This window comes from Hypomesus nipponensis, chromosome 21 (genome assembly GCF_054491055.1).
Source record: "Hypomesus nipponensis isolate SF chromosome 21, ASM5449105v1, whole genome shotgun sequence".
NCBI lineage: Eukaryota > Metazoa > Chordata > Actinopteri > Osmeriformes > Osmeridae > Hypomesus > Hypomesus nipponensis.
The window spans coordinates 2,960,324-2,988,322 of NC_140381.1; the positions used below are offsets into that span (position 1 = coordinate 2,960,324).

Below are 27,999 nucleotides of genomic sequence, written 5' to 3' on the forward strand. Positions count from 1 at the left end.
CGTCTGCAAACACAGTAAATGTTACCCTCTTTTATTAATATTATACGAGATATACTGACATCCTTCTTACACAGAGTCCAAAAACAAAACAATAGGTTATACAACAACAAAAAATGTTTTTGTTAAGTTCATTCATTCATGATATAGTGCACAGTGTTCAGAAATAGTTCAAGTATTTAAATCCAGTTGACATGGGTAGCAGTTTAGGTGATAACTAAGTGAGTTGTTGTCAAGGGCAACCACATTAAGATCATTAAACAAAACAATCCACAGTTTTGGTACTTCATCCCTGACCTATGACCTCTCCCCGGTCTACCTTACCAAGGTTCTTCTGTTTGAGTCTGATCACTTAATCTATCACTCTACTACCCTCCCTCCCTCAGTCCATGAGGAGCTGTAGGGCCAGAGAGCGGATGCTGTCTCTCTGCTGGAACAGGTACATCTGGGTCTCCCACAACATGTCCACCAGCACTGCATCACTGACCTCATCCAGCATCACCTCCTGAGACAGCTGAGGACTCAGTCTGGGGGGGGGGAGAGAAGGAGAGGATGGGAGGTGAGGAGGGAGGAGAGGAAGGAGGAGAGGAGATGGGAGGAGGGAGGAGAGGAAGGAGGAGAGGAGATGGGAGGAGGGAGGAGAGGAAGGAGGAGATGGGGGGAGGGGGGCATGGAGGGCAGAGAGGTGAGAGAAAAATGGAGGGATGAAATAAGGAAAGTTGCATGTTTGTATATACATGTGGTAGCGTGTGTACCTGTGGTAGTGTATGTGTGTGTACCTGTGGTAGTGTATGTGTGTACCTGTGGTAGTGTGTGTGTGTGTACCTGTGGTAGTGTGTGTGTGTGTACCTGTGGTAGTGTGTGTGTGTGTACCTGTGGTAGTGTGTGTGTGTGTACCTGTGGTAGTGTGTGTGTGTGTACCTGTGGTAGTGTGTGTGTGTGTACCTGTGGTAGTGTGTATCAGTCATCTCACACCAGGCTCTGGCTCTGTCCACTGCACACCCATCTGAGTCTGTACACTGAGAGACACACAAAGAGAGGGACTGATTAATGACACCCTCCATCCCTCTCCCTCCCTCCCTCCCTCCCTCCCTCCCTCCCTCCCTCCCTCCCTCCCTCCCTCCCTCCCTCCCTCCCTCCCTCCCTCCCTCCCTCCCTCCCTCCATCCCTCTCCCTCTCTCCATCCCTCTCCCTCTCTCCCTCTCTCCCTCCCTCCCTCCCTCCCTCCCTCCCTCCCTCCCTCCCTCCCTCCCTCCCTCCCTCCCTCCCTCCCTCCCTCCCTCTCTCCCTCTCTCCCTCCCTCCCTCCCTCCCTCCCTCCCTCCCTCCCTCCCTCCCTCCCTCCCTCCCTCCCTCCCTCCCTCCCTCCCTCCCTCCCTCCCTCCCTCCCTCCCTCCCTCCTCCACTCACACAGTCCACCAGCATCTTGCCCAGCTCCTTGGCTCCTACGAAGCTCTTGGCCAGCTCCAGGGGGTTGGAGGGTCTGAACACGTCCACAGAGTTCACCACCACCTGGGGGGGCTTACCTGAGGGGAGGGCGGGCGTGGATGAGTGTGTGTGTGTGTGTGTGTGTGGATGAGGGTGTGTGTGTGTGTGTGTGTGTGGATGAGGGTGTGTGTGTGTGTGTGTGTGTGTGTGTGTGGATGAGGGTGTGTGTGTGTGTGTGTGTGTGTGGATGAGGGTGTGTGTGTGTGTGTGTGTGTGTGGATGAGGGTGTGTGTGTGTGAAAGACGCGCATATAAGTGTTACCTGTTCCCAGAGAGACCACTACAGCTAACTTCTGGATATCCTCATTGCGTCCCTGAGTTTAGAGAGAACACAGGGGGAGAGGGTTCAATATTGGAACAGGGCCAGAGTGAGAGGAGAGGAGACGAGGAGAGGAGACGAGGAGACAGGAGGAGACAGGAGGAGTCCCACCTCTGCCCTCAGAGCCTTGTTGTACTGGTGGATCTCTGTCATGGCGTCTAACGTGGGGTTATTGGCCAGCAGTCCTCCGTCCAGGAACCTGCCCATTGGCCGGAAGTAAGTAGGGGCGGCGCCACTGGAGCGGGCAGCCCTCCACACGCACTGCTCTGATTGGATGAGAGAAGGAGAGGGGAGGGTTTAAAGGCACCCCCATGTGAATGGATAATTAGTGAGGTGATGTTTCCACCAAACTAATCTCTGTGACCTGTCTGTGTCCCCTTTCACACACACACACACACACACACACACACATACATACTCAAGAACACCCACAGATGCGCGCGCACCTACACACACACCTTTGTCTGTCACCTTCCTACGCTTTCTGGGTGGTTCTTGAGTGGAGCCAACAATCAACACATCCTCATCCTCCCATCCTGAAACAACAACACTGGCCCTCAGACACACCAGCAGCACAGCAGGGAACACACACACACACACACACACACACCAGCAACACAGCAGGTAACACACACACACACACCAGCAACACAGCAGGTAACACACACACACACCAGCAACACAGCAGGTAACACACACACACACACACACACCAGCAACACAGCAGGTAACACACACACACACCAGCAACACAGCAGGTAACACACACACACACACACCTGTCACACTTAACCCTTACCCACACCCAGTCAGCATTGTGTGTGTGTGGCTTGACCCCCCAGGTGCTACCTTGTGGGATAGTGAGGGGCTGGAAGGAGGCCGAGGTGGAGTAGGGGGGCTCTCTGTGGAGGGAGGGGGGGTCGTAGTTCCTGAAGATGTGGAGCTCCCCTGGGTGTCTGTCTGCCAGCACGCTGGTCACCATCACCCTGGAAAACAGGGAGGAGGGGAGGGCGGGCAGGGGGAGAGACAGGGGGAGGGAGGAGGAGTCAGGTGGCTGAACGGTGAGGGAATCGGGCTAGTAATCTGAAGGTTGCCAGATCAATTCCCGGCCGAGTCAAATGACGTTGTGTCCTTGGGCAAGGCACTTCACCATACTTGCCTCGGGAGGAATGTCCCTGTACTTACTGTAAGTCGCTCTGGATAAGAGCGTCTGCTTAATGACAATGTAAATGTATTTAAAATGAGGAGGAGGAACGAGCAATGGAAGGGGGTGTCAGAGAGAGTGGTGTGGAGAGAGAAAGAGAGCGGTGAGGAGAGAGAGAGTCAACAGTGTTTCCATAGTTACCTGGGGCTCCGTACGTCTGTCATCTTGGTGTTCTCTCCAAACTCCTTCTTCAGGAAGTCCTCCAGAGGAGCCGACTCGTAAGGTCGTGACCCCTTGAACACCTGCTCCTTCATCCTGAAGTACAGGCAGCGCAGGTACTCCATGGACTTACCTGACACACACAAACACAGCGTCTGTTAGTGGACACACACACTCGGACATGCAGACATCACAGTCAAATGCCCCAAAGCTATGTTACCACAGTTACACACACACAGACACAGACACACACACACAGACCGTGGACTATGGCCAGCGCCAGGATGCCCCCGGTGCTGGTTCCAGAGACCCAGTCGAAGAGCTCCCTGGTGGGCCGGCCAGCCTCCCTCTCCAGGGCGATCAGCAACTGGATCAGAACCAGACCTTTAATACCCCCTCCATCCAGACACAGCAACCTGTCTATCCTGGAGGAGGGGAGGGGAGAGGAATCATCACATTATTCAGTATTAAAGAGGAGAGGGAGACACCTGGACCTTCCTATACATCCCCTCGTACGTACTTCCTCTTTCCTGTTTTGAGGCCGTCCACTTCCTGTCGACCCTGACTCATGGCTCCAACGGTGGCCGCCACGTGCATGATGTCCTCGAGGCCTGCCAGCCAATGACAGACAAGACCCCCGCCCCTCAACAACCAATAGGAGACAGGCGGCAGAGGATGAAAGGAGGAAGACAGGAGAATGATAAAGAGGGGGAGAAAAAGAAAAGAGGGAGGGGGGATGAAGGTATGAAGAGGGTGTAGAGGTCAGGTGTCGGTATGAAGAGGGTGTAGAGGTCAGGTGTCGGTATGAAGAGGGTGTAGAGGTCAGGTGTCGGTATGAAGAGGGTGTAGAGGTCAGGTGTCGGTATGAAGAGGGTGTAGAGGTCAGGTGTCGGTATGAAGAGGGTGTAGAGGTCAGGTGTCGGTATGAAGAGGGTGTAGAGGTCAGGTGTCGGTATGAAGAGGGTGTAGAGGTCAGGTGTCGGTATGAAGAGGGTGTAGAGGTCAGGTGTCGGTATGAAGAGGGTGTAGAGGTCAGGTGTCGGTATGAAGAGGGTGTAGAGGTCAGGTGTCGGTATGAAGAGGGTGTAGAGGTCAGGTGTCGGTATGAAGAGGGTGTAGAGGTCAGGTGTCGGTATGAAGAGGGTGTAGAGGTCAGGTGTCGGTATGAAGAGGGTGTAGAGGTCAGGTGTCGGTATGAAGAGGGTGTAGAGGTCAGGTGTCGGTATGAAGAGGGTGTAGAGGTCAGGTGTCGGTATGAAGAGGGTGTAGAGGTCAGGTGTCGGTATGAAGAGGGTGTAGAGGTCAGGTGTCGGTATGAAGAGGGTGTAGAGGTCAGGTGTCGAAACTTGGTTTCCAGATGGGGGGAGTGAACAGAGGGGGGGGGCAGATTCTGAGAGGGGGGACAGGTGGTGTCGGGGGGTCAGAAGGCGGTGGGGGAGGGGGGTGAGGGAGGATGAAGGTATGAAGAGGGTGTAGAGGTCAGGTGTAGAAACTTAGTTTCAAGATGGTGGTCGGGAAAAGGGGGGTTTTGAGAGGGGGGGACAGGTGGTGTCGGGGGGGCAGAAGGCAGTGGGGGAGGGGGAGGGGGAGGGGGGAGGGAGTTTACCTATGCCAGGGGGAGTGGAAGCCTTCTTGTAGGTGGCGGTGGTTTGGGGGTGAGGAGAGGGGGAGGAGGGGGGGTGACATCGCTGTACCCCTACATTACACAGCATGTCCAGCAGAACCTTTCTGTTAGGACCTTACAACACACACACACATACGCACAAGCCAGGATGGTTAGAAGCATGCACACACACACACCGTTACATAGTGAATAGCAAGAGGGGAGGGAGAAAGGGAGAGAAATAAAGAGAGAGAGAGGGAGAGGAAGATATGCAATATGAGTAGGTTTTATATCCTGTACAGTACATGCAAAAAATACACACATCCATTATTGGCATTGCTACACACACACACACACACACACACCAGGCATGCATGGATTCCATAGAAAAAAACTGATCACAGGAAATGACATCATTACTGATAGCTGCTAACAGCAGAGACCACCTTGTCCATAATTAACGTTTTAATACCCCAGCAGTATCCTAGCAACCCCTTCATGTTGGACTTTGGAAACCACATGCAGAGAAACACACACGTTATGCAATTAGTTCTTAGTTACTGTGTGAGAAAGTAAGATGTCTAGCTCTGTGTGAATGCAGGTGATGTTCCAGAACGCTCTGTGTGAATGCAGGTGATGTTCCAGAACGCTCTGTGTGAATGCAGGTGATGTTCCAGAACGCTCTGTGTGAATGCAGGTGATGTTCCAGAACGCTCTGTGTGAATGCAGGTGATGTTCCAGAACGTTCTGTGTGAATGCAGGTGATGTTCCAGAACGCTCTGTGTGAATGCAGGTGATGTTCCAGAACGCTCTGTGTGAATGCAGGTGATGTTCCAGAACGCTCTGTGTGAATGCAGGTGATGTTCCAGAACGCTCTGTGTGAATGCAGGTGATGTTCCAGAACGCTCTGTGTGAATGCAGGTGATGTTCCAGAACGTTCTGTGTGAATGCAGGTGATGTTCCAGAACGCTCTGTGTGAATGCAGGTGATGTTCCAGAACGCTCTGTGTGAATGCAGGTGATGTTCCAGAACGCTCTGTGTGAATGCAGGTGATGTTCCAGAACGCTCTGTGTGAATGCAGGTGATGTTCCAGAACGTCACACAGCGATGACGTGCTTTTTAATGAACCCAGGTTAAGATGTTAGCTGGTTGATGTGTGAGTCTCATACTGGCTTGTTTCTGACACCACTCTCTCTCTCTCTGTCTCTCACACTGTCTCTCTCTCACACACACCACCTCATCCACCTTATCTCACTTCCTTTCATCCTGCTCGTTGGCACATCCCACTCTGTCGTGTTCCTATTCAATCCCCCCCCCTCACCTTTGCTGGTTCGAGCAGCGATCAGCCCTGGGGTCTCTCCCAGGTCGTTGTGGATCTCCACGTCGGCCCCGAACACGATCAGGGCCTTGATCAGATCCATGTGGTCCATCTGCAGGGGGAGGAACACTCCAGTCTGATTACACACACACACACACAGCTCCATAACAAGGTACCTAATGCACCAACATACTCTCCAAGAAATCCTATCCACAACACCAGTCACAAACACACACACACACACACACACAGACCTCCATAACAAGCTCCCCCCCCCTCCTCTACCTTCATGGCGAGGTGAAGAGCAGTGTTCCCCCCCCCCTCCTCTACCTTCATGGTGAGGTGCAGAGCAGTGTTCCCCCCCCCCTCTACCTTCATGGTGAGGTGCAGAGCAGTGTTCCCCCCTCCTCCTCTACCTTCATGGTGAGGTGCAGAGCAGTGTTCCCCCCCCTCCTCTACCTTCATGGTGAGGTGCAGAGCAGTGTTCCCCCCCCCTCCTCTACCCTTATGGTGAGGTGCAGAGCAGTGTTCCCCCCCCCTCCTCTACCTTCATGGCGAGGTGCAGAGCAGTGTTCCCCCCCCCCTCCTCTACCTTCATGGTGAGGTGCAGAGCAGTGTTCCCCCCCCTACTCTACCTTCATGGCGAGGTGCAGAGCAGTGTTCCCCCCCTCCTCTACCTTCATGGTGAGGTGCAGAGCAGTGTCCCCCCCCCTCCTCTACCTTCATGGTGAGGTGCAGAGCAGTGTCTCCCCCCCCTCCTCTACCTTCATGGTGAGGTGCAGAGCAGTGTTCCCCTCCTCTACCTTCATGGCGAGGTGCAGAGCAGTGTTCCCCCCCCTCCTCTACCTTCATGGTGAGGTGCAGAGCAGTGTTCCCCCCCCCTCCTCTACCTTCATGGTGAGGTGCAGAGCAGTGTTCCCCCCCCCTCCTCTACCTTCATGGCGAGGTGCAGAGCAGTGTTCCCCCCCCCTCCTCTACCTTCATGGTGAGGTGCAGAGCAGTGTTCCCCCCCCTCCTCTACCTTCATGGTGAGGTGCAGAGCAGTGTTCCCCCCCCCTCCTCTACCTTCATGGCGAGGTGCAGAGCAGTGTTCCCCCCCCCTCCTCTACCTTCATGGTGAGGTGCAGAGCAGTGTTCCCCCCCTCCTCTACCTTCATGGTGAGGTGCAGAGCAGTGTCCCCCCCCCTCCTCTACCTTCATGGTGAGGTGCAGAGCAGTGTTCCCCCCCTCCTCTACCTTCATGGTGAGGTGCAGAGCAGTGTTCCCCTCCTCTACCTTCATGGCGAGGTGCAGAGCAGTGTTCCCCCCCCTCCTCTACCTTCATGGCGAGGTGCAGAGCAGTGTTCCCGTCCCCTCCTCTACCTTCATGGTGAGGTGCAGAGCAGTGTTCCCCCCCTCCTCTACCTTCATGGCGAGGTGCAGAGCAGTGTTCCCGTCCCCTCCTCTACCTTCATGGCGAGGTGCAGAGCAGTGTTCCCCCCCTCCTCTACCTTCATGGCGAGGTGCAGAGCAGTGTTCCCCCCCCCTCCTCTACCTTCATGGCGAGGTGCAGAGCAGTGTTCCCCCCCCCTCCTCTACCTTCATGGTGAGGTGCAGAGCAGTGTTCCCCCCTCCTCTACCTTCATGGTGAGGTGCAGAGCAGTGTTCCCCCCCCCTCCTCTACCTTCATGGTGAGGTGCAGAGCAGTGTTCTCCCTCCCCCTCCTCTACCTTCATGGTGAGGTGCAGAGCAGTGTTCCCCTCCTCTACCTTCATGGCAAGGTGCAGAGCAGTGTTCCCCCCCCCTCCTCTACCTTCATGGCGAGGTGCAGAGCAGTGTTCCCCCCCCCTCCTCTACCTTCATGGCGAGGTGCAGAGCAGTGTTCCCGTCCTGGCCCCGGAGGTTGGGGTGCCCCCCGTGTGTCAGCAGCACCATGGCTGCCTCGAAGCGCCCCCTCCTGGTGAGCACGTGCAGCGGGCTCTCCCCTGTCTTACTGAGGTAGTTCACTGTGGAGCCTCGCTCCAGCAGCAGACGACACATCTGGGAGGAGAGGGGGTGTGGAGGGGGGAGGAGAGGGGGGGAGGGAGAGGGGGGAGGGGGTGTGGAGGGGGGGGGAGAGGGGGGGAGGGGGGGGGGAGAGGGGGGAGGGGGGGGGAGAGGGGGGGAGGGGGGAGGAGAGGGGGGTTACACATATGTGCAGTGTGTACAAGAGAGACAAACATGGACAGAGAGCCTATGTGAGTGTAAGTGTGTGTGTGTCTGCATGTGTGTGTGTGTGTGTGTGTGTGTCTGCATGTGTGTGTGTGTGTGTGTGTGTGTGCGTGCGTGTGTGTGTGTGTGTGTACCTCTGCAGTCTTGGACCAGTGTAGCGGGGTGCCTCCGTACAGAGCATCCTCTGCTTCCAGCTGAGCTGGGTCTGCTGTCAGGATGGCCTCAGCACAGCTGAGAGGGAGGGAAGTCATCCATTACAAATAAGATGTATAATCATCATCATCCTCGTCTTCGTCGCTCCGCGCCCTCACCTCTTCTCGCTGTACTTCATGGCGGAGTGGATAGGGTAGCCACTCCCCCCTATGACATCACACCTGGCCCCGCCCCCCAGCAGGGCCTTGACGGCCTCCGCCCGCCCCAGACGACACGCCACATGGAGGGGCGTCTCCCCGGCAACGTTCAGGTCGTTCACGCCCTCGCACAGACGGGAGCACAGCGCCTGGGGGGGGGGGGGGGGGTTGTAGGAGGAGGGGTGGAAAATGATAACAAGTGATTATTGACAAGATCTTTCTCTCTTCCTCCTTTTCTCCCCTCCCTTCCTCCACCTCCGTCTTTCCACCTCCCCTCACCTGTATGATGACGGCTGAGTCCTGCTTGGCAGCACAGTGCATGCCCCCCCCCCCTCACCTGTATGATGACAGCTGAGTCCTGCTTGGCAGCACAGTGCATGCCCCCCCCCTCACCTGTATGATGACAGCTGAGTCCTGCTTGGCAGCACAGTGCATGCCCCCCCCCCCCTCACCTGTATGATGACAGCTGAGTCCTGCTTGGCAGCACAGTGCATGCCCCCCCCCCCCTCACCTGTATGATGACAGCTGAGTCCTGCTTGGCAGCACAGTGCATGCCCCCCCCTCCCCCTCACCTGTATGATGACAGCTGAGTCCTGCTTGGCAGCACAGTGCATGCCCCCCCCCCCCCCCCCTCACCTGTATGATGACAGCTGAGTCCTGCTTGGCAGCACAGTGCATGCCCCCCCTCCCCCTCACCTGTATGATGACAGCTGAGTCCTGCTTGGCAGCACAGTGCATGCCCCCCCTCACCTGTATGATGACGGCTGAGTCCTGCTTGGCAGCACAGTGCATGCCCCCCCCCCCTCACCTGTATGATGACAGCTGAGTCCTGCTTGGCAGCACAGTGCATGCCCCCCCCCCCCTCACCTGTATGATGACGGCTGAGTCCTGCTTGGCAGCACAGTGCATGCCCCCCCCCCTCACCTGTATGATGACAGCTGAGTCCTGCTTGGCAGCACAGTGCATGCCCCCCCCCCCCTCACCTGTATGATGACAGCTGAGTCCTGCTTGGCAGCACAGTGCATGCCCCCCCCCTCACCTGTATGATGACAGCTGAGTCCTGCTTGGCAGCACAGTGCATGGGCGTCTCCCCGTTCTTGTCCTTGATGTTGGTGCGAGCCTGGCTCTCCTCCAGCAGCTCCTTCACGCACGCCGCGTCGCCCCGCTCGCACGCCAGGTGCAGCGGCGTCTGGCCCGCCCCGTCACGCGCATTGATCTGACTGGAGGACGGGCGAAGGGAGCAACGGTTAGAGACCCTGGCTCCCCCCCTTGGCGACACTTCCCCCCCTTAGCGACACTTTCCCTCTCTGGGGTCTTATTTAGACATTTAGCAGACGCTCTTATCCAGAGCGACTTACAGTAAGAACAGGGACATTCCCCCTCCCCCCCCCCCCGAGGCAAGTAGGGTGAAGTGCCTTGCCCAAGGACACAAGGTCAGTGGCATGGCCGGGAATCGAACTGGCAACCTTCTGATTAGTAGCCCGATTCCCTAACCGCTCAGCCACCTGACTCGTCTCACCTCTGGACGTAGTTGTGCTTAAGACACTCCCTCAGCCCCGTATCCACGGCAATGTGGGCGGAGCTCCAGTCCGGGTGGCTGCGGAGGCTGTCTACGATTGGCTGGGCCGACTCCGCTTTCAGGGAGAGGGTCTCGTAGAAGGGGCGGAGCTTGAGGGCATACTGGGGGAACCAGTTCATGGCGTCCTCCTCTGATGCCACCTGGAACAACCTGGAAGAGGAAGAGAGGGAGGATGTTAGGTCATCCAGAGGGGTCAGAGTTCACCTGAGGTAATCAACAGGATGCCCAACCTGACCCGCAGTGGAGCTATGACGCCTCTGTGCTCAATTCAAATCAGACTACACTACCCACAATGCACCTCACCTCAAGGCCATGGTGGGGGTATCGGGACACGTCAGCAGGCAGTCCCATGATTGGCTGTTGGAGTTCCTGTACAGCACCATGCGGCCCTCCTCCTTCAGCCGGACTCTGCCACCCCCGCTGTAGTCGGACAGTGGTACGTCCCGAACGCGGTAGGGGTTGGAGAACAGGTTGGACACGGAGGAGACAGTGTCTAGCAGGCGCCCCAGAAACTGCATGCTTGGTTGTCTGGTTGGGGAGGGGGGTGAGAGAAGGAGAGATGGGGTGGAATGGGGGTGGAGGAAAGAGACAGAAGGAGATATGTGGGTATGGTAGGAGGGAGGGTTTGTGTGTGTGTGTGTGCGCGTGTGTGTGTGGGTGTGTTTGTAAAGGGGGGTTGGGGCACAGGAAAAGTGACAAAAAAACAAAACAAAAAGTAGGATTGAAAGAAAAACGAGACACAGACAAGGAGAGAAAGAGACGAGACAGTAGATCAAACTTACGGTAACAAACATACTCATTCTCTGCTTTATCATTTGTGTGTCAGTTCAAGATTGTGATGACTTAGGCCTAATCGGATTGCGTTCAAATGTCTTGAGCAAGAAGCAAGATTTCAGTGACCAAATGTCGATTAGTTTAGTTGTGGTCTATCGACTTTAGTTGTGGTCTATCGACTTTAGTTGTGGTCTATCGATGACGCAATTAAAAATCCCCCCAGTGACTAGTCACCCAATGCATCTTTGAGGCTGCGACTTGCAAGACAAAGTGCAAGCAATGCACCTCTCCTCTTATTAACATTCAGGAAACATGGAGAAAGAGTAAGAACGTATAGAATTACGGATTGTGTTACCCAAACGCGGTAGCTAGTTGTGCTAAAATGTGAGCTAGCTCGATACGCAGTGTCATCGCAAATGTTGACTGCTGTACAGTTTTAAATGGTAAAAACCCTCCATTGCACACAAACGGCTCTATTCATTCAGTTCACGAGTTCTCGGCCAGCCAGTATCAGGTTTAATCACATTCGGTATCGTTTTGACTCACGAAGCCCAAGAGCTTTTCTTGCTGTAATAAAAAAAAAAGTAGAACGTGCAATGAAATATGTTTTTTTTTGCTAAAGCGCGTGTTGAACTAGTCACGTAGACCAGCCCATATTCTCAGGAATAATACGATGTTTTGTGCTTACCTAGTTTCTGTTAATTCCCAGAGATGGAGTCGACAGTCGACTTTTGACAGTTCAACATCAACAACCGAGTGTGAAGACAACTAATCTTGCTACAAAGCTTAACTGACCGTTAGCTCCACCAATCAGGCACCAGAGTCGAGACAGCGTGTTTAGACGCTCACCAATGATAAGAGAGCAGAAGTCATGGGGTGGGGGGAAACAACCGTACATGAGTGATGCTGCGCGTTGGACGACAGCCAGTCTGCAGTTAGAACCTGATCTGCAAGTCAGTTTGACTTGATGGCCACTGTATATTTTTCGCAAGTAGTAAAGGTGGATGGTCTGATCGAGATTCAGTTAAGTTGTCTGAGGCTCTGAGAGAACAGTTGTCACCATTTCTACAAAACAAAGATATGCACACGTCGATTTGTACATATTTATCACGGGTGTGTCTTTATTAGACATGTAAACAGTACTTTATATAATTTTAAATACATCTTTAAAAGCAGCCAACAGCCTCTGGAATATACCAAATACCAAATGGAATCACAAATTGTTAAGTATTGATTATAAAGTCCACGGGCAATACATGGCTCACATTTACTCAGGATAGTTTAAGGCTCGTGCATCCTCTCGTGGCCCTTTGGCGTTGCTAGGACGACCGAGGGGGGTTGACCTGGGGCACGTGATACACTCCTCTCGTCTCGTTCCTGCTTGCTTCAATACAGTGCTGTCTGCTACTGCAACCGCCTTGATATATTTGGGGAGGGGAGTAATAGGTTAGTACCCGCGGAATCTGGAGAGAGAGAGACAGAGGGAGAAAGAAAGAGAACAGAGTTGGGCATGAAAGATGGAGCTCTCCGCGGTCGGTGATCGTGTTTTCGCCGCGGAAGCCATACTAAAGCGCCGCGTTCGCAAGGTGAGTTCCCCGCCGACCTGCGTGTTTTTCGGGTAATCTCAGCGCTAGTTCCAGGCAGCGTGCAGACGTGGGCGAGGGTCGTCACGGCGTGCTTGTCTGTGCTCAAAGCTCGCTATTTGTCTAGTATTGGCAGCGGGGCCTTGGAAAGGCTAGCCATAAACTGGCTGGCTAGCTAGCACAGTCCGGTTGAAATGGTACCTCTATGGCAGGGCAATAAATAGCGACACAAAGGGGTCTGCGAAGGAGGGCATTGTGGTAGTCTAAGGTTTGACTGCAGTGTGGAAAGCCAGGGCCTGTTGTTTTGAGGGGGGTCTTGCGACAGTAGCTGGCCTGTTTAGCAGTGCTTTGTTTCAGACTTTTTCCCACACCATCACCGGTAAGGGGAGTAGGTTGCACATCAATTCACACCAGTTCACTTGGCAGCTGGGTAATGAATTGACACACAATTCCGCAACAAAGAATTTCTCGAGTTTCTTGCTATCTAGCTGATTGGAGAAGCTAGCTAGCCAGTAGCTAGTCGACCAGATTTTCCCTCTACAATGTTTTTGTGTAGCTGATTCTGGAACGAATTGGGTAGTCAGCCCATTTGTAATATACTGTCGTCAGGCATTCCAGCCTCCCCCTCCCTATAAAATGAATGGCCAACTAGCTAGCTAGCCAACCAGCTATAGACACGCTAATATGAACTCAAGTTAGTCCTACAACAAATCAATTTGTGTTCTAGGACAGCACTCTAGCTTCAAAATCTGATTATAACCGGATGCTGATTTGCACATTGAGTATGTCGGTCATTCTCTCCTGTGTCTGTTCGTTTGTTCGTCTCCGGTGATGTTTTGCAGGGTCGTCTTGAGTATCTAGTGAAATGGAAAGGCTGGGCACTAAAGTAAGTGACTATTGTAACGCATACTACTTAAGAAACTTGAATGTGAGTCATTTAGCGTAGGTCTCTAACCCAAATGAGAAAACACCAGTCTAACTCTCCAGTCTAACTCATTCGGAGAATATTTGATGTGTGCACGTCTTTTGAAAGTGAACGTTCAAAATTATGTTTTGGATTTCACCCACCGTGTTGTTTCTCTAGACACAGCACTTGGGAGCCAGAGGAAAACATCTTGGATGACAGGCTGATTTTAGGTTTCGAACAGAAGTAAGTATCTTTACATCTCTCTGTGTATTCATAGATGGTGTTTAAACGACTTTGCATTATACAACTGCTGTCTCCCGACCATTTTCCTCTTTTCTTCTTCTTTCTCTCTCACTCTCTTTCTCTCCCTCTCTCTTTCTCTCTCTCTCTCTTTACCCAACTAGCAAATGCTGATCATTTAAACTCAAATTTGTTCCCGTTCTCTCCTGTCTATTCCCTCCATCCCCCTGAAAGCGACTGTCTCTGTTACGGCAGTATTCAGTTGTCTCTTGCCAGACCACTTCAAAGAGAGAGAGAGATGTGTGTGGAGGGGGGGAGAGAGAGATGTGCAGAGGGGGGGAGATGCGTGTGGAGAGGGAGAGAGATGTCTGTTTCTTCTCAGTATGACTCCATCAAACAAGACCTCACCAGACTGCCCTGCTTTTATACTCCCTCTCTCTTTCAAGCTCCCCTTTCTGTTCCATGTCTCTCTCTCCCACTCTCTCTCTTTCTGTCTCTCACTGTTCTGTTCGATGTCTCTCTCTCCCACTTTGTATCTGTCTCTCTCTGTTTTCTGTTCTCACTCGTCCACACACAGTGATGGAGATGGTCGTGTTGACAGGTCACGGTCTCGTGGGACGTGTCAACGTTCTGTTTTTCTGAGTGTTCCAGCCTCAACGTTCTGTTTTTCTGAGTGTACCAGCCTCAACGTTCTGTTTTTCTGAGTGTTCCAGCCTCAACGTTCTGTTTTTCTGAGTGTACCAGCCTCGGCCCAGCTTCCTCCTGGCCCGAGCGTCACAGCCCAGCATTGTTGTCACGTGGCCACAACCCAAGACTGTGCCAAACACACACACACACACACACACACACACTTCAATACTCTGCTAGGAGCCCGAACCAGAGTCAGGAAAGGATGGATGGAGAGAGAGTGAGTGTTATTGTTGTTTTGTTTGAATCACTTCCTTGTTTTTGTTCCCTCAGAGAGCGGGACAGGGAACTCAGTGGGCCCAAGAAGCGAGGACCCAAACCCAAGACCTCAACATCAAAGGTATTCACTTTCGTTAGTTAGTTTGTTTTGCAGCGCTCGTGACGTCACAGATCTGGTTAGAAAATATTTGGATTGTGCGGTCGTTTAGTCCTTCCGCCAGGCTAGAGATGAAAGCAGAAGGGCTGTTTGGTTGAGAGACGCGAAGCCCTCGACTCATGTGACTTGTGAGCCAAACGTGTTGATCTGTTCACTGAAGTCTGCTAGCTCACACGGAAGGTGAGCAGTAGCTTAGCAGAAGACAGGAATGTCTCTGATTGCGAGCTTGCTTCCTCTTTAACCTCTGTCTCTCCTCCGTCATCCTCCTCTCCTCCTCCCTCAACTCTCTTCTTTCCTCCTCCCTCATCCCCCTCTTCTATCGTCCTCCTCAGGCCCGCAGCCAGAAAGGAGAAACTTCCTCCAGAGCCTCCAACCCCCGCCAGAGCGCCCCTCGCTCCTCCTCCAGCAGCCAGCCACCCCCACCCTCCTCCTCCACCTCACACCCCTCCTCCTCGTCATCGGTGACGCCCTCCCCCAAACTGAACTCACTGGCCGCCACCCACAAGCTGAAGAAAGACATTCGCCGCTGCCACCGGATGTCCCGCCGGCCGCTGCCCCGCACCGACCCCCTGGCCCCGCCCTTCGGGACGCCGGGGGCAGCGTTCCACTCCCGCCCGCCCGTCTCCCCGTTCTCCGAGACCGTCCGCATCCTGAACCGGCGCGTCAAGCCGCGCGAGGTCAAGCGTGGTCGCATCATCCTCAACCTCAAGGTCATCGACAAACCAGGAAGTGGAGGAGGGGGGGGGAGGAGCGGAGGGGGAGGCAGAGGAGGAGGAGGAGGCGGCGGAACTAGGAAGCCGTCGTCCGCGAATCTCTCGTCCGGTCGCCAGAACATCCCGTCCAGGAACCGCATCATTGGGAAGAGGCACGGGGAGGCTCCCTATAGGCCGTTCCAGCCGCCACTCAAGATGCTGGGCTTTCCCATGTACGGGAAGCCCTTTGGGCTCCAATGTGGGGGGCCAGGTCCTCTCCACTCACGCCCAGGGACAGGCTCTGGTGCCGGGGCCGCAGGGGCCCGGGACACCCCCTCTTCTGGAGGTTCCCAACCCCAGTACCAGCCTCCGCCCTCACCTTCCAGCTCCAGTGGATCTGAGGCCAACCCTCCCTCCCCGTCCCTCAACCAGGCCGGCCCTGCTGCTCCTCCTGCCCCTGTGCCCGCCCCGGGGGCCTCCACTTTGGGGTTGCCCTACAACTCGAGCCCCCAGGCTGAGCCCAGCCCGGGCCTCCCTCCAGAACCTCAGAAAACCGCCACCCAGGAAGAGGCCGCTCCCGCCCCGTCCGTCTCCTCTAGCGGCCCTAGCCCGGCCCCCGCTGCCCCCTTCCTCCCCTCCTCCCCCTCCCTCTCCTCCGGCTCCTCCCCAGAGGAGGAGGAGGAGGGGGAGGATGATGAAGATGCCCTGGACCTTTCTCAGGAGGGCAAGAGGAAGACGCTACGCAGGCGGCGTCGCCAACACAAACGCCCGGCCGCCTCCGACAGCACAGCGTCCCCTCTCCCCCGCGACCCCGCCCCTGCCTGCTGCCCCGCTAACCCCGCCCCTGCCTGCTGCCCCGCTAACCCCGCCCCTGCTGGCTGCCCCGCTAACCCCGCCCCTACCAGCGGCCCCCAGAGGGTGCCCGTGGAGGGGGATCCCGACTGGCGCCCCCAGCTGGCGCCGAGCCACGAGAACGTGGTGGTCACCGACGTCACCTCCAACCTCCTCACCGTCACCATCAAGGAGTTCCCCTCCCCCTCCTCCCGCCCCGCCTCCCCCTCCGCCCCCCCCGATAAGAGCCCCCCCGCACCCTCCCCCGCCCCAGGAAACCCCTTCCAGCCCAAGCCATAGGAAGACTTCCAAATGAGACGCCATCGATTGCCATTGTAGCTAATGCGTAAAATACTGAGACTTTTGAAATACTGCAATTATAATACTCCCCTTTAACTATTGAATTATGTAACGATATGAAATGGAATGATTTGTAGTGTAATGTTACTCCCACACCCAGCCATGGAATAGTAAGAGAGCTTATTTTTTTTTAACTGAAACATGCGTGGACTTGGTAGGTGGACTTGTTGATATGGGCTCGGCCTCATTGATATCCGCCATCTTGCACAGGAAAACGAAAGCAGTGACGGGATCCTGGGTGAGTTTGATTCGGTTCACCTGCCACAAGAGAACCGTCGGTGTTGTTCCCGGAAGTAATCGTCCCACCCCTCCCGGTGGACAAAGGGGTTAAATCCAAGTTCGCCTGAGGGTTGCGTAGGAAGTAAACAAACTGGTTTGGTGAAGGTTCAAGTGTGGAGGGTGGGGTGTTGCTACAGAACCTGCGTCTGTGTTTCAGTCTTCGTTTCACTTAATTTCATTGGACGTCCATCTCGCAAAGGGTTAAATGAGGTAACAGGCGGTATTTTGCACTTGGGTTGTTGGACTCTGAAAAACTGCGTCGCCACGTTGAGGTTATAGCAGGGCACTCCACTGCGTGAAAAATACAAACCGACCCTACTCTAATCTTTGTTTACCGCTCTGCTCAGATCCATGGCCTTTTCATGCTAGAGCTCTCTCCAACGCACAGGCATATATGAATATTTATATGCACGCACAACGTTTAAAAGCTGCAAAAGAGTAAGAACGGGGAAACAAAAGAAGATCATGTTAACTTATTGCTGTTTCTTTTGCCATGTTTTCCAACGCCTGCCTTTTCCTTAAAAAAAAAAAAAAAAGAAAAGAGAAAAGAAAAAAAAATATATAACCAAAATAAACACCCTTCGATTTTCAGAATGTCTGCCAAGACTCTAAACTGTCTTTGATTTAGAACTGTATTTCTGCTGTGGGACTGAATACAGGAGGGTACTAAACACCCCTCCAGATCACATATACACACACACAGCCACGCTCTTACACCTCCTTTTTGACTAGAGCCGGTTTAGAGCAGGTCCAGTCCGGTTCATACCGCTTCCCCCCTTCCGGTAAACCTTTGAGATGATTAAGGGATCCAAGGGTCATATTCAAGCCAGGATCCTCCGGCCAGAACCATACCAGCCTCTGGTGCTAACCCCCTACCACCACCCCGCAACCGCCCCCCTCAACGTTCTCCCTGATGTTGGCTGCTTGTTCGGTTTCGCCAGGGTCAAATGTGTAACGATGAAATTCCTACGGTGCTGTCGATTCAGCTCACCAACAGAGCGTTCACAAAAGTGCTTGACTCTCACGTTTAAAATCTAAAAGCACCTTATCCATTTGACCCGAGTGTGATCTATGTACGATATCAACAATAATAATAATGTCAACCTTCCGCATGTGTTGCCTTAGTTACGCTGTCCCTCTAACCACTTGTCGTCGGGGGCCCCGTTCTCCTCGTCTCCCTCCGCACGCCCCAATTCTTCCAACGGGCTCAACTCGTATATAGACCTATCAAAGTCCTGTTTTGTACATCTGGCATGTACTGTGCCGATCTACAGACCTCTCCATCATCAGTGGTGGTTCTAGACCCCTTTCAACTAGGAAGGCCAAGCTGGGACCAGTTGTACTGTTACAGGGGCCTGTTACATTAAACATGAATATTGTCACGTCGTTTTCGTCACTGCATTCCAGGCATTAACAGACAAAAGACCACGTGTATAACGATTCAGACTCAACATTTAGGGGGGGGACACACACAAGGGGGTCCAAGCTTGTTGTCACAGGGGCACTGCCCCCCCCTGGCCCCCCTGCTAGAACAGCCCCTGAATCCTTCCATCTGTCGCCCTCTCCGTGTCCGTTACACGCGGTGCCGTGCGGAGTGCTGCCGCGAGCAGGCGGACGGGGAGATCGCAGCCCCCGTAATCGCATTGTCAGTACTGTAGCTAGAAGGTTCTAGTCGTCGTCATGGAAACTGTATGTACCTAGAAGTAGCACCACTGATGCACTTGTCGTAACGCTACATAAGGGTCTTGGAGTCCACAGACCAAGATGAACGTAAAAGGTTAAAACAGTGAGTGTAAATGTATACTTTTTTTGTTTGTTCCTTTTTCTCTGTCTCTCTCAATGAAGGGAGAGCACAACTCAACATAGTGGCCTATATAAGTACCAAATAGGGCTTCGAAAATTACTTTGAAACTTTGTTTTTATGACTTTTGGGATGTAAATGTTGTGCCAGTCATCTTGGCACTTTGTTAAGTGCGGAAGGAACACTTGTCTAAGATGAAATCTTTTGTGTACTTTGAACCCTGATAACCATTTGTGTTTTGATGGATTTTTACTTTCTACTTTTAATACCTTTTTAATTAAGCATAATGTGACATTGAGTTTGTATTTCATTTTTTTGATTGATGCCATTGTTGTTGTTTTTGACAGTCCGATATGGGTTTGATCGGATGGAAGACCCTGGAGTAGTGAATTTAATAACGTGTGAAAAGACTGCATTTTGTCTTGTGATAAATGGTAATATGAATTGTCAATTGTATTGATGGTAAAATGATCAAGATGAAGATATTCTAATGTATCTGAAGCATGTTTTTGTAAACCCTTATTGTACAGGTGTCAAGTTCCGGTTGTTGCTTTCTGTGTGTGTTTCTCCATAATGAGTCTTTTCATTAAAAACAACCTCTAAAGACATATCAAGTGTGGCTGAAGCTTCTTTGGTGGTTTTTTCGGTCCTGTGGCTCATCCCACTTTAGAATTATCTTGTGGAATTCTGGCACATTCTCTTTCCACCGAATCGAGAAGTTCCATCAGAGCCTGACTAACGTTCCGTTTGGAATCCCCAGCTTTCCCTCCTGGCAGCCTTCAGATCAACGAGGGTGCAGTGTCCTGACTGTCCACAAGATGGCAGAATCCACTCCTTCCAACACAGTCCTCTTTCCCCTCGTGTTTTGTTATCGCCTTTTGTTCACAGCTTTGATCCTCGTCCACTTGTCCCCTGCTTCGTCTCTCATCCATCTATCTTCCTCATCTCTATCTTCTTCATCTCTCTATCTTCCTCATCTCTCTATCTTCTTCATCTCTCTATCTTCCTCATCTCTCTATCTTCTTCATCTCTCTATCTTCCTCATCTCTCTATCTTCTTCATCTATCTTCCTCATCTCTCTATCTTCTTCATCTATCTTCCTCATCTCTCTATCTTCCTCATCTCTCTATCTTCCTCGTCTGTTTATCTTCCTCATTTCTATCTTCCTCTCTTCTCTATCTTCCTCTCTTCTCTCTCTTCCTCTCTTCTCTCTCTTCCTCTCTTCTCTCTCTTCCTCTCTTCTCTATCTTCCTCTCTTCTCTATCTTCCTCTCTTCTCTCTCTTCCTCTCTTCTCTCTCTTCCTCTCTTCTCTCTCTTCCTCTCTTCTCTCTCTTCCTCTCTTCTCTCTCTTCCTCTCTTCTCTATCTCTCCCCCACTGCTTCTGCAGAGTTTGGACCTGATCTGTAATCTGTGCATCTATTCTGTGCTGGAGTCTGGACTGTGTCTCAGTCTGAAGAGCCTCAGTCTGCAGACATTAGACAGGCTCCAGTGATGTGAGCCATAAAGGGCTGTCTTCTGACCCCCGTCTGTCGCTCCTGTTGATCAGTAAGAGATGTATTCTGTGATGGAGGGGGGCAGAGTGGTTTAAGAGCCACGTGTTGGAGTGAATTTTCTGAGCTGTGGACTTTAATGGACACCAAAGGATGTCGGCTTCATACACCATGAATACTCGGTTGTCATGTGTTACTCTCTCTCTGTCTCTCACTCTCTCTTACCTCTCTCCCTCTCTCTGTCTCTCTCCTTTCTTTGTCTCTCACTCTCTCTTTCCTCTCTGTCTCTCCCTCTTTCTACGTGTCTCTCCTCTCTGTCTCTCACTTTCTCTTTCCTCTCTCTGTCTCTCCCTCTTTCTATGTCCATCTCTGTATGACACGCACGCACTCAGTCAGTCGTGTTGACTACCGCTGTTCATGTTTGTCTTCTCACCTCATAGTGACGCATGCCCACGCCCTCCCCTCTCCGTGCCTCTCCCCGCCCACTCTCACTATTCCCATAGTAACCGCGGAGGAGAGCAGCTTAGCAACACCGAGCCCATGAGACCGTGAATTGGTAGACCAGCTGAACGCTTTCCGGGCTGGTTCTTGTCAATCTTACATGGAAAGGGCGGAAAACCGATAACCGACGCACCTCTGAATACCACCAACGTACATTTTTCTGTTCCTAAGAGCTGTTTTGGGGGGGCACTACTATCGTGTCGGCCGCACGATTTCACTGGGAGGGATAAGGTGAGCATAAAATCATATAACGGAAGGATTATGAAAATGGACGTGAAATTATAGGCTAGACCGTAGTAGCCTGACTTGACCGTGTTGTTTTTTTCTACCCTATATTCTAATATAAACTCATACTCACTCATTAAATTACATTTCAGTCGCAGATATATCGATTTCTCCGTCGCTATGAAGTTCGTTGTGGTGCTGGTAGCAGCTGGAACGCTGGCCTTCCTTGGTGCGGTCATCTGCATCATCGCGAGTGTCTACCCGAGGAAAGGTGGCGTCGAGTCTCTCACGGACAACGGCACGCTGACCTCGGAGGCCCTGTTGCAGCCCCTCGATACGGGCGCTGTTGCTCACGCTGGTCCGCTGGGCGCTCTCCACGGTTCTGAATCCTACGAGGATGGCGGTGGGCTGGGACTCGGTCTGAAGACTCCCGCTCTTAACGCGCTGAGTCCCGGGGAGATGACGAGCAGCGGAGGGCCGAAACAGTTCAGCTTCAGCCGGCTCATCTGCACTCCGATCCCGGCAGGAGACTGCAGCACCAAGAACCTGAATCATCAAGCGGAAGACCCGTCTCTTTACGGTGATGACTGGGGCTACCTCCGCACCACCGCAGACGAACTCCGGCAGATGGTCATGCAACAGAACGACCAGATCCTCATGGACCAGCGGACGATCCGCGAGCTGAACGGGAAGCTGACGGAGTGCGAGAGCGACCTCGACGACCGGAACCTACCCGAGAGGAGTCTTGGGGTCTGGGCGGGCAACCGCCGCCTCATGGCCGGGGATGATGTGAGCTCGTCGGCCGCGGTGCAGCTGCAGACCGCTCGGGCTGTGGAGGAGTTGGAGAGGGCCATCCTTGACTTGAAGGACCGAATTGAGAAGCTCGAGGTTTGTAGACAAACGATGGGTCTATTCACTGGGTCTATGTTACAACAGCCTCCTGCGTGCTGTTGTAACAATAACACATTTGAGATATTAAATTAAATTCACTTCTGAAACAGAAGGCAATTCAATATATGATTTTTGTATTTTTCTAAAAAGAATAGACTCCTAAATAGTCTTAACTGTCACAGGAATCTCTCACTACAAATAATGCAAATAGAAAGTAGACCTACAGCCGAAGATTAAGATCAATGATCTGAATTTGTGGCGAATTCTGGAAGATCCAATTAATATTTTCATAGAATTATTACACCTTTTTTACATGATACGAACGATCCAAAATAATGGTCACAGATGTAAGGGGAGTCAGCAGATGACAAATGATGACAAACTAAAAAAGATGACAAATCTAAATTTAAATGTAAACTAATTGCGCACGTGACTCTCAGCGGTGCTTAAATGCTTAAATGACGTAATGGAAATTGTTTCCCTTTAATGACATCGAGTGATGAAAAAAAATAATTAAAAAGCACACCACAAAACAACAACAAACATCGAGCGATGAGACTATCGCCCCCAGAACACCGTTTCACTCCGTGCATCTCCTCTCCTGTTCCCCCCTCCTCTTTCCGTGGAGTGGCAGGGAATGTTTCTTACATGCTGCCCCCTACCAGCCCTCCCTATACCCTTCCATCTGTGAGGGATGGTAGGGGACCCATAAATAAAATATGAGAGGATGCTGGCTGCAGAGAGAGAGAGAGGAGAGAGAGAGAGAGATAGAGAGAGAGAGAGACCTTGAAAATGTTAACCACACACAGTGTGTGTGTACTGAATGTGAAGACCCAGCTTGAGTTTTTCCTGTAACCTGCTGTCTCAAAGGTCTTGACTGTGTGTGTGTGTGACTGTGTGTGAGAGAGTATATATGTGTGTGTGTGTGGGTGAAAGAGAGGCAGGTTTCCATCCACAGACACAGCACCCCCCTCCTAGTAGACCCAGGTGTCAATATAACATACTGCACAGTCCAGTTAGAGTGAATTTATGCCCTGGCTATCTATCTCATCCATTCTCCCTCCCTCCCTCCCTCCCTCCCTCCCTCCCTCCCTCCCTCCCTCCCTCCCTCCCTCCCTCCCTCCCTCCCTCCCTCCCTCCCTCCCTCCCTCCCTCCCTCCCTCCCTCCCTCCCTCCCTCCCTCCCTCCCTCCCTCCCTCCCTCCCTCCCTCCCTCCCTCCCTCCCTCCCTCCCACCCTCCCTCCCTCCCTCCTCTCCTTTCCTCTTCTCTCCTCCTCTCTGTCTCTTCTCCCTCCCTGTCCTCTCCCCCTCCCTCCTGCTCTTGATTGCTTCCTCCTCTCTCCTCATCCATCTATTTAAGTCTCTCTCTTCCTGGATGAACATCCCTCCCTTCTTATCTGTCTAGTTTCTGTGCACCTCTGCATGTCTGTTCGTCTTTACCACCCGCACGCCTCCACACGCCTCCGCACGCCTCCACATGCCTCCACATGTCTCCACACGCCTCCACATGCCTCCACACGCCTCCACACGCCTCCACACGCCTCCACACGCCTTCACCCGCCTCCACACGCCTCCACACGCCTCCACACACTTCCACACACTTCCACACGCCTCCACACGCCTCCACATGCCTCCACACGCCTCCGCACGCCTTCACCGCTCACAAGCTCCTCTCCTTCCTTTCATTCTCTGCTCCTTCTCAGTAACCTTGATAACCCCCCAGTCCTGAAAAAATCTTATTTCCCGTTCTCTCCATCTAACCCCCGTCTCCCTCCATCCTTCCCCCCCTGCAGTCGGAGATAGGACCTGCTGCTCATAACCACACCGACCCCTCCCTGACCCTCAGCATGGGGTCAGGGGTCATTAGCGCCAAAACCGGGGGCGTCTCCTCCGCACCCCCTGCGAGACCTCCGGTACCCCCTGCCGCCCCTGCTTCCCCAGCCAAGGCCTCCCCTCCTGGGGGCTCCCGCGCAAAGGCCCCCTGGAAGGTGGAGGACCTGGAGGGGGAGTTGGAGAGGAAGATCCAGCAGCTGGAGGAGGAGAGGAAGACCATGAGGACGGAGACCCACAGCCACCACCAGAAGATCGACCAGGGGATCGACACCCTGCAGCACCGCCTCACTCACCTGGAGAGCAGTGAGTATGGAGGTGGGGGGGGGTGGAAGAGAAAGGGAGAAAAAGGAATATAAGAGAGAGTAGGAAAAGAAGGGAGGACAGGGAGAGGAGGGGGTGGGGGGGGAGTGGGGCGGCAACAAGGGAAGCGGAGGAGGAACATGAGATGACAAAAACTCTCCCTAATTCTCTCCTCCTCCCTCCCTCCCTCCCTCCCTCCCTCCCTCCCTCCCTCCCTCCCTCCCTCCCTCCCTCCCTCCCTCCCTCCCTCCCTCCCTCCCTCCCTCCCTCCCTCCCTCCCTCCCTCCCTCCCTCCCTCCCTCCCTCCCTCCCTCTCTCCCTGCCTCCCTCCCTCCCCCAGCCCTGACAGAGTCCCCCTTCCCAGAGGGCTTCGTCCTGTCCCTCCCCATGAGGACCAACTACATGTACGGCCTGGTGAGGAAGGACATGCCCGAGATGTACGCCTTCACCGCCTGCATGTGGCTCAAGCCCAGCGAGCCCGGCATCGGCACGCCCTTCTCCTACTCTGTCCCAGGGCAGCCCAACGAGCTGGTGCTGCTGCAGGGGATCCACAACCCAGTGGAGTTGCTCATCAACGATAAGGTAGGAGGTGAAACCGGGCGGCCATTTTGGATCGGTGCGATCTTCCGGTGGTGGGACGGAATGGGCATTGAGTGTTTGAGGGAAGACATTTTTGGGGGATTGTGGATCCAGAATGGTGAAGTGAAGTTACTGAAGTGGTTCTCATCACCAGGCCTGACCTCCAGTTTGTCCCCCTGTCCTATAGGTGGCGCAGCTGCCCCTGTCCCTGACCCAGGGCGAGTGGCAGCACGTGTGCGTGAGCTGGACGCTACGGGACGGGGTGTGGAAGGCCTACCAGGGGGGCAAGATGAGGGGCAGGGGGGAGGGGCTGGCCGCCTGGCACCCCATCAAGCCAGGAGGGGTGCTGATACTGGGCCAGGAACAGGTGAGACAAAGGGAGGGAGGGAGGAGGCAGGGAGGGAGGGAGGAGGCAGGGAGGGAGGGAGGGAGGGAGGGAGGGAGGGAGGGAGGGAGGGAGGGAGGGAGGGAGGGAGGGAGGGAGGGAGGGAGGGAGGGAGGGAGGGAGGGAGGGAGGGAGGGAGGTGGCAGAGAGGGATGGAGTTCGAAGTGGATGTTGGAGGGATGTATAGAATGATGGATGGATGCAAGGGGGATGGATGGAGGGATGAGGGAGGGATGGAGTCATAAACGGAGTGATGGAGGGATTCATATGGATGGATGAAAGGACAAATAGTCATACAGGGAAAGAAGGAGTTGAAAGAGATGGTGGGTAAAGAAACATTTGAAGGAGAGGAGAAAGAGAGTGATGGATGGATGGAAGAGGAGAAACCAACTGAGGCTGAGGAGGAGAGCAAAAACATTCAAAGTTAAAAAGAAGGTGGTTGTCTCTCCCTCTCCCTGTCTCTCTCTGTTTGTCTCTCTCTCTGTGTCTCTCTCTGTCTATGTCTCTGTTTGTCTCTCTCTCTGTCTGTCTCTCCCTCTCTCTGTCTCTGTTTGTCTCTCTCTCTCTGTCTCTCTCTTTGTCTCTCTCTCTGTCTCTCTCTCTGTCTGTCTCTCTCTCTCTCTCCCTGTCTCTCTCTGTCTCTCCCTCTCTCTCTCTGTCTGTCTCTGTCTCTCTTTGTCTCTCTCTCTGTCTCTCTCTCTGTCTCTCTCTCTGTCTCTCTCTTTGTCTCTCTCTCTGTCTCTCTCTCTCTCTCTCTGTCTCTCTCTCTCTCTGTCTGTCTCTCTCTCTGTGTCTCTCTCTCTCTCTCTCTCTCTGTCTCTCTATCTCTGTCTCTCTCTCTCTCTCTCTCTCTCTCTCTGTCTCCATCAGGACACGCTTGGCGGGCGCTTCGACGCCTCCCAGGCTCTGGTGGGAGAGCTGTCCCAGTTCAACCTGTGGGACCGCGTCCTGAAGCCCGCCGAGGTGGCCGCTCTGGCCGACTGCAGCTCCTCGTCCCTGGGCAACATCACCCCCTGGAGCGACCAGGGCCTGGAGGTCTACGGCGGGGCCACCAAGGAGCCGCTGGACCCCTGCCACACCACCCAGCACTCAGCCAGCTCCGGCCCCAGGCAGTAAGGGGCGGGACCAGGGCGTGGAGGGGCAGGTTTTAAGGAAGGTGGGGCTTGTTGGTGGAAAAGGTGGGGCTTGTGTTGTGGAGAGAGGGAGGGAGGGAAAGGGGGAGGTGTTTGTATCGTGGGAGTGATAGGGGTGAGAGCAAGATCTTGTCAGAAAGAAGAGGGAGGGAGGAGAGAGCGAGAGAAGCTGTTAGAGAGAGGGAGGGAGGAGAGAGGGAGGCTGTTAGAGAGAGGGAGAGGAGGAGAGAGGGAGGCTGTTAGAGAGAGGGAGAGGAAGAAAGAGGGAGGCTGTCAGAGAGAGGGAGAGGAGGAGAGAGGGAGGCTGTCAGAGGGAAGGAGGGAGGAGAGAGGGAGGCTGTCAGAGGGAGGGAGAGGAGGCAATACAAGCAGTGGAGGGTTTGTTTTTGAGTCGACCACAGCAGTGCTTTACAGTGCGACTTGCACTGAACTGCAGACTCTCCTGACCTGTGTCAAGCACACAGTGGGGTGTTGCATCCCCTAGAAGTGCTTTTCCAGCGAGGAAGTCAAGGGGGCACTTTGTAGTTTAGATTTCTCGTCAAAAGTGCACGAAACAGTTCAGCGAAAGAGTGAAACGTGTGTGATTTGGTAGATTCATTCTGTTTGTCTTGAGGATGATGACGGCTACAAAATGGCTACTTTGGAAGATCACTGTGTTGATGTGGATCTCTCCCCTCTCTCAGGAGGGTCACAGAGCTTCTCATTCTGTCCAGTTGTCTGTGATGTTTAGTTTGAAAGCTGATTCGTTTTAAACTGCCACACGTTCCAAGGTGCTTCGTTTTGTCTTGTTACTACAGTTTCTGTACACATCGATGATTTGCTTTTCCACTTTGTTAATACTGAGTGATAGTCCTGTGTTTTGTTCGATATTTTATGTATTTTTATTTTACTGCATATTTGGTTTATATCGCGATGGTCTTGTAATGTCTAGTGTGTTTGGTGTAAGTTATGTCTTCCTCCTCCTCACTTTAACTCACAAAACCTCTCACTATGTTGCTATAGAAACATAGCGCAGTGCAAACCGGTTGGCTGTCGGTATATGCATTAGAAGCCATCTATGACCTGAGTGGACCAATCGATGATTAGCGATCATGAATATTTACATGTTGATTTCTGTTGGTTTTGACCTGTTTCCTGATGAATGTATAACCGATGATGAAATGTGACATGTGGATGCATGAGCAAAGGTTTTCGGTTTGAATAAAAAGAGGGTCGCAATTCTCTCTCTTTCAACTTTCTAAAATATAAAGGAAAACAAATAAAGGACTATAATTAATACAAATGTTTTACTATACCACAACCCATGACTCCCAAAAAGACGTTGACCCTTCACATGAAAATACATGTATCTACATGTTTTAAAAGGCTCACAGAATAGCTTTATGTATATGAGACTTGTAGATTGTTGGAACGCTGATGAAAACCGTGTTGTTCTGAAGGGTGACCCTGTGAGGATGCTGTTTCAGAGATCCTGTCATCGTTGAGTCGACGTTGCAAAGTGCCTGCCTGGATTGAAAAGCCTGAAATGTATGTCAAATGCTTTTTATTCACTCAACTTCACTTTGTTTCTCTCTCAAATCCCTTTTCCCTCTTTTTCTTCCTCTCTCGCCCTGCTTCTCTCTCTCTCTCTCCCGACTTCTCTGTCTCTCTCTCTCTCTCTCTCTCCCTACTTCTCTGTCTCTCTCTCTCGCCCTACTTCTCTGTCTCTCTCTCTTCTGAATCTTTTGATAATGGTGGTGTCAGTGTTGTGCTTGTTTATGCACCTATAACCATGTGTTCTTTCTGATATGGTGTTGTCAAATATGTGGATGAAAAAAATAAAATTAAACTGTGATGATAAAGAACTGACCTCTTTCTCGCTCTTATTTTTGGGTGTTTCTGCGCCTGAGGGGCTGTGTGTGTGTTTTCTGTTCTGTATTTGTGGCC

The 27,999-nt window shown here is 52.9% G+C and overlaps 3 protein-coding genes across 8 annotated transcripts; 2 read left to right on the forward strand and 1 right to left on the reverse strand.

Annotated features, from left to right (window-relative positions):
* Positions 1 to 15: 15 nt before the first annotated feature.
* pla2g6 (phospholipase A2, group VI (cytosolic, calcium-independent)) lies at positions 16 to 21,106 on the reverse strand. Of its 5 annotated transcripts, none has more exons than XM_084685488.1 (19): positions 21,086 to 21,106; positions 10,509 to 10,733; positions 10,146 to 10,355; positions 9,666 to 9,846; positions 8,588 to 8,775; positions 8,411 to 8,507; positions 7,923 to 8,105; positions 6,090 to 6,198; positions 4,772 to 4,903; positions 3,686 to 3,776; positions 3,427 to 3,590; positions 3,148 to 3,298; positions 2,652 to 2,788; positions 2,261 to 2,338; positions 1,914 to 2,068; positions 1,746 to 1,797; positions 1,407 to 1,522; positions 943 to 1,016; positions 16 to 524 (listed from the first exon to the last, which is right to left on the reverse strand). In XM_084685488.1, the coding sequence occupies exons 2-19, from the start codon at positions 10,721 to 10,723 to the stop codon at positions 380 to 382; spliced, it is 2,478 nt and encodes an 825-aa protein (XP_084541614.1). In that variant the 5' UTR covers positions 10,724 to 10,733; positions 21,086 to 21,106; the 3' UTR covers positions 16 to 379. The 5 variants fall into 5 exon arrangements, with proteins under 5 accessions (XP_084541614.1, XP_084541613.1, XP_084541615.1 ...); XM_084685487.1 differs by lacking the exon at positions 21,086 to 21,106 and adding an exon at positions 11,668 to 11,730; XM_084685489.1 differs by lacking the exon at positions 21,086 to 21,106 and adding an exon at positions 10,988 to 11,008.
* cbx6a (chromobox homolog 6a) lies at positions 10,814 to 19,343 on the forward strand. Its single transcript, XM_084685523.1, has 5 exons — positions 10,814 to 12,565; positions 13,405 to 13,448; positions 13,647 to 13,712; positions 14,670 to 14,736; positions 15,105 to 19,343. The coding sequence occupies exons 1-5, from the start codon at positions 12,497 to 12,499 to the stop codon at positions 16,593 to 16,595; spliced, it is 1,737 nt and encodes a 578-aa protein (XP_084541649.1). The 5' UTR covers positions 10,814 to 12,496; the 3' UTR covers positions 16,596 to 19,343.
* Positions 20,736 to 27,871, forward strand: nptxrb (neuronal pentraxin receptor b). Of its 2 annotated transcripts, XM_084685525.1 has the most exons (7): positions 20,736 to 20,958; positions 21,105 to 21,840; positions 23,637 to 23,979; positions 24,317 to 24,558; positions 24,743 to 24,922; positions 25,811 to 26,052; positions 27,513 to 27,871. In XM_084685525.1, the coding sequence occupies exons 2-7, from the start codon at positions 21,133 to 21,135 to the stop codon at positions 27,523 to 27,525; spliced, it is 1,728 nt and encodes a 575-aa protein (XP_084541651.1). In that variant the 5' UTR covers positions 20,736 to 20,958; positions 21,105 to 21,132; the 3' UTR covers positions 27,526 to 27,871. The 2 variants fall into 2 exon arrangements, with proteins under 2 accessions (XP_084541651.1, XP_084541652.1); XM_084685526.1 differs by lacking the exon at positions 27,513 to 27,871 and having other exon boundaries at positions 25,811 to 26,056.
* The last annotated feature ends 128 nt before the right edge of the window (positions 27,872 to 27,999 follow it).

Coding starts and splice junctions, on each gene's coding strand:
- pla2g6 (XM_084685488.1), bottom strand. CDS start 10,723: ATGCAGTTTCTGGGGCGCCTGCTAGACACTGTCTCCTCCGTGTCCAAC. Junction 9,847..10,145: donor AAGCACAACTACGTCCAGAG/GTGAGACGAGTC, acceptor CCCGTCCTCCAG/TCAGATCAATGCGCGTGACG. Junction 3,299..3,426: donor GGCGCTGGCCATAGTCCACG/GTCTGTGTGTGT, acceptor TGTGTGTGTCAG/GTAAGTCCATGGAGTACCTG.
- cbx6a (XM_084685523.1), top strand. CDS start 12,497: ATGGAGCTCTCCGCGGTCGGTGATCGTGTTTTCGCCGCGGAAGCCATA. Junction 12,566..13,404: donor TAAAGCGCCGCGTTCGCAAG/GTGAGTTCCCCG, acceptor GATGTTTTGCAG/GGTCGTCTTGAGTATCTAGT. Junction 14,737..15,104: donor CCAAGACCTCAACATCAAAG/GTATTCACTTTC, acceptor CGTCCTCCTCAG/GCCCGCAGCCAGAAAGGAGA.
- nptxrb (XM_084685525.1), top strand. CDS start 21,133: ATGAAGTTCGTTGTGGTGCTGGTAGCAGCTGGAACGCTGGCCTTCCTT. Junction 21,841..23,636: donor ACCGAATTGAGAAGCTCGAG/GTTTGTAGACAA, acceptor CCCCCCCTGCAG/TCGGAGATAGGACCTGCTGC. Junction 24,923..25,810: donor TGATACTGGGCCAGGAACAG/GTGAGACAAAGG, acceptor TGTCTCCATCAG/GACACGCTTGGCGGGCGCTT.